Source organism: Sinocyclocheilus rhinocerous, unplaced genomic scaffold (genome assembly GCF_001515625.1).
Source record: "Sinocyclocheilus rhinocerous isolate Xijiao unplaced genomic scaffold, SAMN03320098_v1.1 scaffold68, whole genome shotgun sequence".
Taxonomy (NCBI): Eukaryota; Metazoa; Chordata; class Actinopteri; order Cypriniformes; family Cyprinidae; genus Sinocyclocheilus; species Sinocyclocheilus rhinocerous.
The window spans coordinates 987666-1001378 of NW_015666487.1; the positions used below are offsets into that span (position 1 = coordinate 987666).

At 37.6% G+C, this 13713-nt stretch overlaps 1 protein-coding gene across 10 annotated transcripts in view; it reads right to left on the reverse strand.

Annotated features, from left to right (window-relative positions):
* Positions 1–617: 617 nt before the first annotated feature.
* pde4dip (phosphodiesterase 4D interacting protein) overlaps positions 618–13713 on the reverse strand; it is a 61240-nt gene continuing 48144 nt past the window's right edge. For 4 of the 10 annotated variants that reach the window (XM_016543706.1, XM_016543703.1, XM_016543704.1 and 1 more), the window contains 16 exons: positions 12980–13215; positions 12835–12889; positions 7673–7914; positions 7429–7572; positions 5319–5525; positions 4366–4635; positions 4149–4274; positions 3908–4033; positions 3468–3657; positions 3212–3333; positions 2888–3016; positions 2687–2779; positions 2381–2577; positions 1313–1444; positions 946–1084; positions 619–869 (listed from right to left, as the gene is read on the reverse strand). In XM_016543706.1, the coding sequence (XP_016399192.1) occupies positions 721–869; positions 946–1084; positions 1313–1444; positions 2381–2577; positions 2687–2779; positions 2888–3016; positions 3212–3333; positions 3468–3657; positions 3908–4033; positions 4149–4274; positions 4366–4635; positions 5319–5525; positions 7429–7572; positions 7673–7914; positions 12835–12889; positions 12980–13215 (2557 nt within the window). In that variant the 3' untranslated portion in view covers positions 619–720. Of the gene's footprint in view, positions 870–945; positions 1085–1312; positions 1445–2380; positions 2578–2686; positions 2780–2887; positions 3017–3211; positions 3334–3467; positions 3658–3907; positions 4034–4148; positions 4275–4365; positions 4636–5318; positions 5526–7428; positions 7573–7672; positions 7915–12834; positions 12890–12979; positions 13216–13713 lie in introns of all 10 variants that reach the window. The other 6 variants (XM_016543709.1, XM_016543711.1, XM_016543707.1 and 3 more) reach the window with 5 other exon arrangements.

Consider the following 13713-nt stretch of genomic DNA (forward strand, 5'->3'; position numbering starts at 1 on the left):
AATTGTGATCATGTTAAATATAAATTCAGTCATATTAAAAATATTTTATGACATGACATCCATTTGCTACTTGACTAAAAATATAGTATAATGTGTAGTTAATAGATTACACTAACATTAGGCTGCTTTTAGTCTGACCCTGGACTTGGTTCACTCTCCGGCTATTAAACTACGCAAGTAAATGTGACCCTGGACTACAAAAGCAGTCTTAAGTCGCTGGGGTATATTTTGTAGCAATAGCCAAAAATACATTGTATGGGTCAAAATTATTGATTTTTCTTTTATGCCAAAAATCATTAGGACATTAAGTAAAGATCATGTTCCATGAAGATATTTTGTAAATTTCCTACTGTAAATATATCAAAACTTAAATTTTGATTAGTAATATGCATTGCTAAGAACTTCATTTGGACAACTTTAAAGGCGATTTTTTCAATATTTAGATTTTTTTTGCACCCTCAGATTCCAGATTTTCAAATAGTTGTATTTCGGCCAAATATTGTCCTATCCTAACAAACCAGACATCAATGGAAAGCTTATTTATTCAGATTTCAGATGTATAAATCTCAATTTAAAAAAATTTACCTTTATGACTGGTTTTCTGGTCCAGGGTCACAAATAATTAAATAAATTAGCACAATGATATTGTGTACCGGCGATCTCAGAGGCTGACGATAGGACGATATGACTATGGAGCGTATCGCCCAACACTAATCTGGGCTACACATATTTGAGTGTGTAACAGAGGAAACTTGTTTTACAAATAGAAACATGTCTGAGGTTGTAAAAGAAATGCAAGTTTGAATGATAGAAAAGACTCACCTCTAGATTTGAGCGAGCTTGTTTCAACACATCTCGTGTTCTTGACACTAGAAATAAATGAAAATAAAGTGAAGAGAAGAACAATAAACATCAACAAAGAGAACAGAGAAGAGATTAACTCACATTGATTGACAATGAATTGCTCCATGCTGTCTTTAGTGCGACTGGACGTCCTTAGATTCTCCATCGTGTCCCTGAGAAGCTGCTCTTGTTCTGACAACTTGCGCCTCAGTGCGACAACCTCTTTTCTCAAAGGCTGCTCCTACACAAACACATTTATAAGAAACCTTTAGGATTACAAAAATAACCAACATTCAGTGTGATTTTATTAATGGTTTAATTATGTAAATGGGCGCTACTGAAAACTGTCGTGGTCAGCGTGAATTTCTCTAACAGGTGCATGCAAAATGATGTCTCAGGAGCACAAAAGTGGGTCTTGTTTCCAAGACCTATTGTAAGAACTGCAATGTTTCTCTAAGTGCCCTCTAACCTTTTTGAGCTGCTGGGCCGAGGCCTCAGTGCTGGGCAGAGCCGCCCTCCAGAACATTCTTAAGAGAGAGCTTGTCTCCTCCAGAATCTGCTTCAGTGTCTTCGTGCTGGTGTGCAAGTTCCTCATATAACCCTGTAGAGAGAGACCGCGTGTGAATGACAATTCATTTGGAATATTCAAACTTTTTAGCAAGTTACCGTTTTCAGTTTCAGGAAAACATTACATTAAATATAGTAAGTGCATTTATTTAAATTAAAAATGATCACACATGTTTATATGAAAATTAAATAAAAGGAAATATTTCGTTTAGTTTATTAAAGTACAAAATATTTTTTTATATTCAGTCTGTTTAATCTAATGTGTTAATTTAGTATGATTAATTATTTTTAAATATGAAAAAAAATCGCAGCCATTCATGGCCATGTCAGTCTGGCAGACATGTACATAAATTAACAATTAAAATAATACTACAAATCTACATTCTAAAATTGTGATGTGTTTATGTTCAATTATATGGAAATACAACTATATACTGATTTCTAAAACCACTTTTTGTGACTATTTAATTTGACTCATCTTCTGCAATACAATCTTAATTTAAGGGGTTTTCTCAGCAAATATTGATATATATATATATACCACTGATTCCCCTAATTTTTATCAGCTGAACCCCTTTGACTTACAATATATTTGAAATATTGAGGATTATTTTTTTCAATAATTTATAAATGTATTTGCATCTTCCTGGTTCTCTAATGTTGCTTAATGTTTAAATAAAATATTTCACTTTTTTAGTGAGAAATATTTTATTTTTTAGTGAGTGTTTTATTTTGACTGTTTTTATTTTAAAAATATTTATATTAATTTTACATTTTTTAATCATCAGCTTTTCCCCTGATAAATGCAATTAATTTGATTATTTTGAAAAATTAATCATCATACCATGCAATTAATTTAATTCCAATTTTAATCATTTGACATTCCTGCTAAAGAAATATATATCTCTGAATTATCCCTCCACTCATTATTACACCAGCCTTTCATCTTAAATCAGATCTATATTCTGACCTCTGGTAGGTTAGGTGCTTCTGTGCTGGACTGCAGTGCTGCTTCTATCTTGCGGATGACAACCTTCCCTTCCAGTAGCTGCTGCTGCAGGGCACTGAAGTCATCCACGTGACCAATCATATGACGCCCAGTCTTGCAGGCGAAGGAGCCGTCAGGGGCCTCAGCCTCCAGAGCTCCAGCACCAGACCTAGATGAGTCTAATCAGAAGACACGCATTGATTAATTAGTTTTCTGTGTCTTGCACTTATTTGAGTGAATTTTATCTCTTGTATAAAGCATCAAAAGTGTTTTATATAAAACTCTTACCACTAGCAGAAGACTTTGGCTCATCTGTTTCCACAGCTGTTGAAGCATGGCTGGAGAACCCTGTATCTCGAACAGGAGGAGATGGTGATTGGTCTACAGCAGACAGTGAGAGGTAAATTAAAATATTTATAAATATGTCAAAATGCATCCACAAACGTGCAAATTAAAGTCATGATTGATTATTATAATTAGTTGTCTCACCGTGAAAGAGCTGTTTCCTGGCTGAGGGATGGGGCATACACTGGTCCAGCCTCTCTCTCAGCTGCTGCTCCAACAAATGTATGTTAGACTCTCGCTCTCGTAGGTCAAAGGTCAAACTCAATCCTGAGCCTACAGCAGTAGAGGGCACAAGACATTTTAATACTCTGCTTATACAATCCAAAGCTGGTTGCACAAGACTTTAGCTGTAATTGTTCCATCTAACACAAATTTCAGTCATTTTAAAATATCAATTTAGTTGTAGGGCAAAATGAGCAATATTTGATGGCTTTGATTGAGTTTCAGACAGGTGCACTTGTTTCTTACCTGTGTTGCTCTCAGTAGTGCCACAGACTCTCTGATACACCTGTAGTTCACACTGCAGCGTGTGCACTAGACATTGACACTCACTCAGCTGCTGCTGGAGAACATTCACTTCATGCTGTAGCCTGTTCACAGATGTATATACAGTACAGTAATATTATTCAATGCAGTCTGTCACATTTTTGTCAAGAGTCAAATGTCAAAACTACTACTAAATTTTCGAGAGGATACAATGGGATATTGTAGTCTGACACTGTACCTGGTGCTGTTGTCCAGACTGTTCTGTTTCTCTTGTTTGAGCTGTAGTACTGCCTGAGCCTGCTCTCTAACCTGAGACTGCAGCCGTCTGCACTGATCCGCCCACCGGCCCGCCTCTAGCTCCGCCTGCTTTAACTGGCCACGCCCAGACAGAACCACCTCTCTCAGCCGCTCCATCTCTTTACTGCCATCTGCATGTGAAACAGACACAATAAAACAATACCTTAGCTATAACTGAAAATGTTTAATAATATATATATTTTTTTAATTTCCAAGATGAATGCCTATACAGAATGAATACCGTATGAACTAAGCCATATGACTATTCCATTGTCAACACTGACAGGAAAATATGCTTAATCATTTACATCTAATGCACCTAAAGTTGCTGTAGTACTACTGATAGCATTCCTTATGAACATAGCAGGACTAAGATCTTACCTGTCCTGGCCTGTTGGAGTTGGGTTTGCAGGGTGTGATTTTCCTCTTTCAGCACTCGAATCTCATTGGACAGTTGAGTGACAGAATCAAGGCCTTGGATATAGATGTTAGTGGGCGCTCCCCCTGCTAGTGGAAGGTAGGAGAAAATATAGATACATTTGAAACAGACAAGCAAAAACACATACAAGTATTACAACATAAACACACTGATTGGGTTAATTTGATTGTGTGAATCTCTGACCTCGCCCAGAGGAGGCCAGTCTCTCCTCCAGCTGTTGTCTCAGACGGTCATTGGTCTGGATAGAGTCTTCTAGTCGCCGTCTGAGAGTGCGGATCTCTCTTAAGTGTTCTTCCATTAAGTCTGTGCCTAAAGCATTGAATAAAAAAAACAGGATAAGTTTGACAAAACATTATATATGACAACAATATGTTAACATTATAATTAACTAAGATTTAACCTGTGTGGCCTGACTGATATCCAGAGGAACCAGAGGACACGTCTCCATACGTGCCTGGTCTTAAAGGTCTTGGGCCATACATCATATCCCACATTGCACTGCTTTCCAGAAGGCTGGCCCCTGATTTCATAGCGGGACTGGTGTGCTGGCTGCTGAAAGGTGACTGTTCGAAGGCATGATGGGATAGTGGGTGTAAGCTGCTATGGTCAGGCTGAGTATGGGAGCCCAGTGGAAACGCAGGAAGGGCTTTGATCTGAGGACCATGGTAGCCTGTACCAGGATAAGAAAACATTATTGGAGACAATGTAAAAAACAATGTGAGTATATACATTACCAGTCAAAGCATTTGGGGCTCACCAAGACTGCATTTATGTAATCAAAAAGTACAATAAAACATTAATATTGTAAAATAGTATTACAATTTAAAATAATGGTTTTCTATTTTTTTTCTATTTTAAAATGTAATTTAATCCTGTGATGGTAAAGCTGAATTTTCAGCAGCCATTACTCCATCACATGATCCTTCAGGAATCATTTTAATATGCCGATTTTATCAATGTTGAAAACAGTTTAATATTTTTGTGAAAACCGTTATAAATTTTTTTAGGATTGTTTGTTGAATAGAAAGTTAAAAAGAACAGGATTTATTTAATCTTGTTGTAAAAATTACTGTCACTTTTGATCAATTTAATGCATTCTTGCAGAATATAAGTATTAATTTCTAAAAAAAAAAAAAAAAAAGGCAGTGCATGCATATTAGTGATTCAACTTTTAACACATGCATATTGCATTATTGACTTAGGTTTGTTTGACAAAAAGTTTGTGTTAACTTCTATTTTCTTTATTCATTCTCTGATTTCTATTTGGCAATAGCATTATTCCAGTTAAGGGTTCAAATCTTGCTGATACTGATTCAGTGACACAATTAGTATGAATCATTCTGTGCCACACACACTCAGATGCAGGCTCACTGTTTCCAAGCTGTCTCTGGAGCATCTGAAGCTCTTGGTGAACCTCTGCCAGTGAAAATCCCCCACCATAAGGGTGACAGGTTCTCAAGGGTTGAGTTTGAGGATCAAATACAGGTGGAGAAGACATTTGAGGACAGTGGAGAGCGGTGGAGAAAGAAAAGGAGCTGGACAGAGGTACAGCAGAGAGGCCTGATGGGAGCACACATAGAGAAACAGCTACAGATACTTCATTGAGTGAGACTTTTTATGCCTAGAAGCAGGCTACAGCTGGTCTATGGAATAAACAAAAACTTTCAATTCACTATTAATCTGAAAAAAAAAGAATACACACTACCGTTCAAAAGTTTGGGGTCGGTACGTTTTTTTTTATGTTTTATGAAAATCTCTTATGCTCACCAGGGCCGCATTTATTTGATCAAAAATAAAGTAAAACAGTAATATTTTGAAATATTATTGCAATTTAAAATAACTGCTTTCTATTTTAATATATTTAAAAATTTAATTTATTCCTGAGCTGCAAAGCTGAATTTTCTGCAGCCATTGCTCCAGTCTTCAGCGTCACATGATCTGTCAGAAATCATTCTAATATGCTGATTTGGTGCTCAATAAATATTTTTTATTATCTTTATTATAATATGTTGAAAACAGTTGCGCGGCTTAATATTTTAGTGAAAAGAGCATTACATTTTTTTAGGAAAAAATTCATAATGTTTTTTTATTTCAAATAAAAACAGCATAAACAGCAAGAAATCTTTTGTAAATGTTATTACTGTCACTGAATAAAAGTATTAAAGGCAGAGTAAGCGATTTCTGGTAGCCAATGTTGATATTTGAAATCACCAAAACAAACACGCCCCTACCCCAAAAGGGTCTTGCCCCTATTTTGATAGCTCCGCGCCACATATACGTACGCAACCCAGGCAACGATTAGTTCTGTGAAACAAAGCAAAACCAATGTTACACCGTGTCTACGGACGTGAGCGGCGCGGCGCAACAAATCCCCGACAGAAAACTGCTGCCGGGTTCTATTTATGACGTGCTGACACAAATTTCAAATGGTTTTCAACGGTCGTTTGATTGCGTCCAGTGTGGGGGGGAGGGACGCGATCAAACGATTATGTAAAAAATAAATAAATAGAAAAAAACACCACACAAACAAAAAAAACCTTGCATCACAGGAAGTGTATTGTGATTTGTCAAAACATTACAATGAAACAGGTTTACTGACAACATATGTATAATTACTGCAATACTGCAAAACAAGTAACTTTGATAATGCTAACTTATTTCTACATAGGGCATACAGCATATTAGTTACTAACCTAAACAAATGGAAAGAATTTTTCGTAATCCGTTTAAATATTCACAAATAATATTTTATTTTAAAATACACATACAATTAGGAGTTAATTTGTGCAAATGTTGTAAAAGCAAAACAACAAAATGTTCCTTGCCACATTCGGTTACGAATTACATGAATCACGTAAATGATCAAAACGGTCATCGAGTAGTTTGCATCACAGAATATTACTGTTGGTTATTTAACATTTCTGTTGTAAAACAGCTGTCAAATAATAAATATGTTTTCCTACGTACCTCACACTCATTCACTGTTAAAAAATGCCGTGGTGTCGCGCTGGAACAGTAAACCCCCGCCCTTCTTTGATTTGATTGCCATTTAAATCATTCTGACATTGACGAGCGTTGTCTGGAGTTTTTTTTTTTTTTTTTAATTTTCTTAAACTTTTCATTTTTAATTTGAGCTTCTTCAGTTCTGTGTGTCACTGATGAATATTTCTCATGCAGGCTGTGGAATGGGAGAACATGGCTTTTATCTTTCTTAACACTGAAAGCTCTCTCCTCCACATCACGAGTAGACACGCCCCTTATTGCTGATTGGCTACAAGTTTGTTTTGCTATTCGGCCCGAATCAGTTTTCTAAAGTGTTTTTGAAAAATCACATACCCTGCCTTTAATAAAAAAAAACCTGATCCCACATTTTTGAACGGCAGTGCACATAGAGATAAAATAACATTGTTATGAGAGATACTAAAACGGGCATGTGTGATTTGGTACCCCACACTCTTCCTACCTGTCTGTGCCTGGGCTTCCATTGGCCTATGTGGTGTGCAGTGCATGCTGGGACAGGTGTTGGGGGACTGGTGGCTGTGCGATGAAGTGATAGATGGAGGATTGGATGGATGTAATGAGGCTGAGCCTCTATGATCACGTGAGTCTAAAACAAAACAGGTGGACAATGAAAAAAGGTGGATGAGTAACTAACCTGAAGAGGACATGATAAAATATAGAAATATGATGATGTTAAACTCAAAAACCTGTGGCACTTCTTGCTGCCTGCTCTTGGCCATATTCGCTGGCAGCATCTAGTTCGGAGCACAGCTCTAGATCCTCATTGGTTGAGCCGTGGTCATCTGATACAAAAGAGGTCCCGTCTGATTGGTCGGTGGCCACAGAGAGTGCATGGCTGCTAGTAGGCGTATCCGATCGTTGCTGCTGGTCAAGTTTGGAGCGTAGCGACTCGATGAGCTTGTCTTTCTGTTGTAGCTCCTTACTTAGCCTGAGAACAGACAAAAATGACATTTAGCACTGTTTGTATTAAAATAGAGCTAATCTTCCGCCATGAGATGACAGTGAGAGACCACTGTACGTCTGTAAGCCAATCAGAAGATATTTGATGTTTAATGTACAGTATAGTTAAGAGGAGCAGTGACTTTGGACCAATCAGTTTTCACGATGGACAGGGCTACTGCAGAAATAGAAACCAAGTGATCAACAAAACATCCTGTTGCTTAATGTAGTCATGGCTAGTTACTCTGGTTATTACAAAAACAAACAATGAGCACAATCTGCAAACACAAGATATCTGTAATTATATTGTCAGAATATAACCAAAATTCTCACTTTTCAGAATTTATTCAAAACAGTAGTAAAGTCTTCTGCAGTTTACCAAGTATGATTACTTTTGTTAATGTGCCATACATGTGATGAAGCAATTGTGTCACGCTTCTCCTTTTCTGTAAGTCAAAACTGCAAAACTAATAAATATAAATGTCAGGGTCTGATAAAAGTGAGTTTTTGGTTTATTATGTTTATGTGGATACAAATTAAGCATGTTGTACATGCAAATTGTCACCATATTCTGTTTGCCACGTGCCAGGTGTGTCCAGCATGCTGGGCATTAGGCTAATTGTGTACCCACAATTCATTCCAAGCTGGATTAATTAGGACCTGTTTTTGTTCTGTCAGAGCCAAAACACACACACACACACACACAGTAGCGTCCTACTAGTGTGTGCCACCTCTCTCACATGTGCTCCTTCTCCAAATCTAATATCTTTCAGCAACATGCACACACAGTCATATGCACCAAAATTTAACACGACCAACACCAACCAAAATAGACCTGTCTTCTAAGACAACATCCTGATTGTGAACATCCTGAGACTGATTTTAAAACACTCTACATAATAGCGCACCTCATGTAAAATGCACAGAAAACTGTGTTTGCCCAGATTGTTTTAAAAAATCATTAAAAAGTTTGGGGTCAGTAAGATTTTTTTTTATTTATTTGGAAGGAATTTTTTGCTTTTATTCAGCAAGGATGTGTTCTCAAACGTGAAAGTAAAGACATTTATAATTCTAAAAATAATTTCAATTTCAAATAAATGATATTGATAATTATATTGATATTGACAAATACATTGATAATTATAACATATTTTTCTTAAGCACCAAATTAGCATATTAGAATGATTTTTGAAGGAACATGTGACACTGAAGACTATAATAATGGCTGCTGAAAATTTAGCTTTGCCATCACAGGAATAAATTAAATTTGTAAGTATTTTAAAATAGAAAACAATTGTTTTAAATTGTAATAATATTTTACAATATTACTGTTTTTACTGTATTTTTGATCAAGTAAATGTCTTGGTGAGCACATAAAACTTCTTTCAAAACCTTTAAGAAGTCTTACCAACTCCAAACTTTTAAACGGTAGAGTACAAAAACACAACTATTGCTTTAAATAGTTAAGTTTTATGATAAAAAAAAAAAAATTAAACCTACACCTATAAAACATCCCAAAGCTCTTACTTCTCTATCTGTCTGTGCAGCATTCTTTTCTCCCTTTCTGTCTGCTTCTTGAGAATGGCCAACTCTCTCTTCTGCGCCTGCCATTCCCACAGAGAGAAGGAAAAGAGGGAGTCGCGGTACAGGGGGCTGCTTTTGGACAGCATGGACCTCCATAGCGGAGCCATGGCCCCCCGACCTGCCTGAGCCCTTATGCTCCCTTGAGACCCGGTCACAGCCACTTCATCCTGACCTTCCAAACTCTCGGCTGGCTGGGAAACACAGAGGAGCAGGTCAGGGGCCGCAGGACCGGCAGCCGACGTAGTGCCTGTCAACTGGGTCTCTGTGATAACTGGGTTGCGATCAATCGTGTGACGAAGGCTGGGGGGTTTGCCCAGATTGCGAGTAGTGATGGGGGAGGAGTTGGGAATCTCCAGCAGGCAATTGGATGACGAGCAACGCAAATCCCGAGATTACAAATCCCAAGTGCTGAGAGACAGACCTGTTTATTCCCAACCACAACAGAGGGTTTTAATACATCCACAAATGCAAAAATACCAACTGTTGTGACATCCAGCGTGGTCTGGACTTTCCTAACTTCTTTTCCTTTTCAAGTCCTTGCTGGACAACACATCAAACACATCCTTGTGGAACTAATAATCACAAACTCAACTTGAAACTCCTCAAGTCCCGATTTCAAAGAAACAAAAGCCGCCGATGTTGAATGTTCAGTAAGTCCTTCTTCTCAGAAACCAGTTCCTCTGTGCTTTTCTATTTATTCCCAAAGGATGAAAAGGGTAATCAGAGTGTCTTCCTGAAACGTAACGTCCTTCCCCATGAGCTCTCAAACACAACAAACCCTCATGGTGAAGTGTGCGTGTGTGTGTGTGGTCCTTGCCGTTGGGCTGATGTGTTCCTCTGTGCATAAACAGGGTGCTTCAGTCAAAAGAGACACATCTGTGTTCCAATAAACAAACATAAAGCATATCCAATCTATTATATGCTTATAAAATCAGGACATCTAAATCAACTTCTCTTGTAAATCATCACAAAACAAAACAGAACATGTCCTTATTGTTGCTCATGGTAAAAGCTGCTTCTTATTTCTGCATGGTGTCGTATCCGTAACCATCCAAAAGGAAAACCAAACAGAAAATCCACTTCCATAGGCAGGTTAATATGAATATTCTGTCATCCCTCCTCTTCTGGCATTCAATCACGCTCTTCTTTCACATGGCCTCGCATGTGGTCTTCTCCTTCCACCGTCTTCTCATCTTTATCGCTCCCACTTTCTTTCTCTGTCAGCTTTAGCTGCCTCTGACCTATTTCACTCATGAGGTTTTAATAACTTAACCTGATTAGTGCTGGAGTCAACACCCAATCCAGAGCCGGGTGTTCACAGCACAGCTACCAACCATGTGACAGCTCTGTCCCAGGGCAAATGTTCACAAGAGGACACAAAAACACACATAAAACACTTAGGACATCAAACCAATGCAAATCCCCCTCTGTTTTCTCTCAATGACAAGCCCCAGCTAAATGAGCTGACTGGCAACAAAATACGGTTAAGTCCAGCAGTGCATCTGGTTGGCCATCTGCGCACCCTTTTGCTCTCTTTCACCTCATTAAAGGCTGCAATATTAGAGACAAACAGAGACATTTCTACAAGGAGATTACACACTGGAAATCATCCTTTTCTGGCTGTGAGCTTCCATTACGACAGAGCTACGAAGGAAATAAGGGACGAGGATGTGACGTGCACTACCAGATCAGCGAAGAAGGTTTTAAACTGCAATTAAAACCATTAGGAAGATGAAAGATCACTGTGATGCAAGATGTGAATTATCATGCTGGTTAAATGGTCCCTTAGAAAATATTCATGATTTGGTGCAGCAGGGATGGGAATCATAAAGAACTTAATGGTTCTGGTTCCTCTGAACTATTCTGGTTCCTCAACAGCTTCTTTAACAATTCCTTTAGTACTTGTAAGAAATAAATCTTTGAGGGAAAAATGATTGAATGATAATTCATAATAAAGAATTTTAGTACGTTCTGTGCGCGAAACTCTGTTAACAGCAAAATTTCAATCGCCGCCGGCACTCAAAAAAAAAAACTGTTTTTTTTTTATAAATGAATTCTAAATAAGAACTGGTTCTTGGTTCCTAAAATACTCCAAAACAAATATCGTTCCTCTGATGTCCAATGGTTCTCTCTCTATTCTCTTCAACACAAGACCATCTCTTCAACAAACCCATCCAGCAAACAGATCCATCTCAGCTTTGGATGATTCAAAGTATCTCCAGACAAAAAATTCTTAGAAACACCATCTCTACACCTTTCCATTCAATATACAAATTAAAGATGATCCTGTTAACAGGCAAACAGTGCAGATCCTTCCAGCTCATGCATGCTCACCCGCTGACTACCGCTCAACACAATGCATCATGGCGTAAGGGAAAGAAAAACAAGGGTCATCTCCTGTGGCCATTCTGAGGGGGTACGGAATGAGGGCATGAATTCCGCTGAAATGTCTCATGAGTTCTAAACATTCCAGAGACGCCCTAGAACCAGCGGTGACATTATGAAGCAAGCTTCTGACAGTTCACATTAGCATTAGCATATAGCATCGCTCAACCAAGCCTGCAGGCAAAGTCAAATAAGTCCACTTCAGTGCTCACGAAAGGGTAGAAATGAAGTGAATGAGTTACAGATGGAGGTGTAGGGGAAGAGATTATGAAACAGAAAAGAAAAGTCTACTGGAAACAAATGTCTTAAAACAACCACTCAATATTGAAGTGTAAAAATGTAATTCTCACCATAACAACATATTTGATTCTTATAAATGGCACAATGGAGTCGAACTTCACTGTTACAATAAAAATATATTGAAACACAACGTAACACATAAGCAGTCTGAGGATGTACAGTATGTAGGATGCAAATGCCAGTCATTGACTTCACAATGTCTCATTACTGAAATAATCTCTTACATTGATCCATCCAACCGAACTTTTCCATGATGCTTACTGGGTGGAAAAATCACAGCTGGTGTCCAAGTCAATAGGATGCCAGAAAGCTCTATGGTCGTGCCACCAAATACATGCACTGCTAAAACTAATCATTACATTACAAGCTGCTCTGCTTTATGGACATGCAAAACATACTTTTAATGCACAGCAAGCAATTAGACTTTACTGAGGAAAAGATGCTGCGCTAAGGCTCTTTATTAGGAGTTGAAATTTGTGTCAGTACAGTCTGTCAATATTAAACAAATCAATATGGCCCATGTGCTATACTCATCACATGTTTTGGCTGATTGGGTGTACTGACAGCAAAGGGGAACCTGATTCAGGTCTAAAGTGCTATAATGACAAGGTGTGATCAATAAAATGTTCAGCTGACTCACCGTATTGCGAGCAGCTCATGGCCTGATTTGTCATCTGGGACTTCAGAGTGATCCCCTGTAATGTGATAAAGTAATTAATTGCATTGTTTTTGTTGCAGAAAAACATAGAGAGCTGTATGTTGGTAAGTATGCATGTTTCACTCACGGCCGCTGATTTTGGTGCTGACTCTCTGAGCGAGTGAGATGCTCTGGGAGAGCTGGTCTCTGAAGCTCTGTCCCATGTAGTAATCGATGTCATTGGAGCGCAGCAGCTCTTCAAAGGTCTTGGTGTTGTCTCCCAGGTGCTGAGTCAGAATGTGGCACACTCCACGGCCCTCCCGCATCCTCTGACGCAGGTGAGACAGCTCACGGGCCTGTGCTTGGATCAGCGTGTCAAACTTACTGCAGGGAGAATGGTGAAAATAGCATTTATGCACCAGTATTACTTACAGTGAATATACATTATTGATTACATAATAAACGGAATAATTAAAGTTAATTAATCACAATTAACCACATTATATTTACAGAATTTTTTTCTGATAGTAGAAAAATCTCCTAATAAATCTGTAGTATATTTTAAATATATTTAAGTGTATTTTAAATATCTGTAAGATAATATATGTAATATTTAAATGTCATATTTAAAAATATTTTTTTAAATAATCACTAATTACTAACATATGTTTATACCAATATATATTCATATATAACATATTCTTTAAAATATATACATACTGTATATAAAAAAATAAACATCATATTATGAAAAATACTAAATTACTGACTAAACATGATGAATTGCAATTACTCATGCATTTATTTACATTATATTTAATGTAATTGTAATCTTACAATATATTTAAAAAAAGCAATATTCCTGTAAAAAATAAATAAATA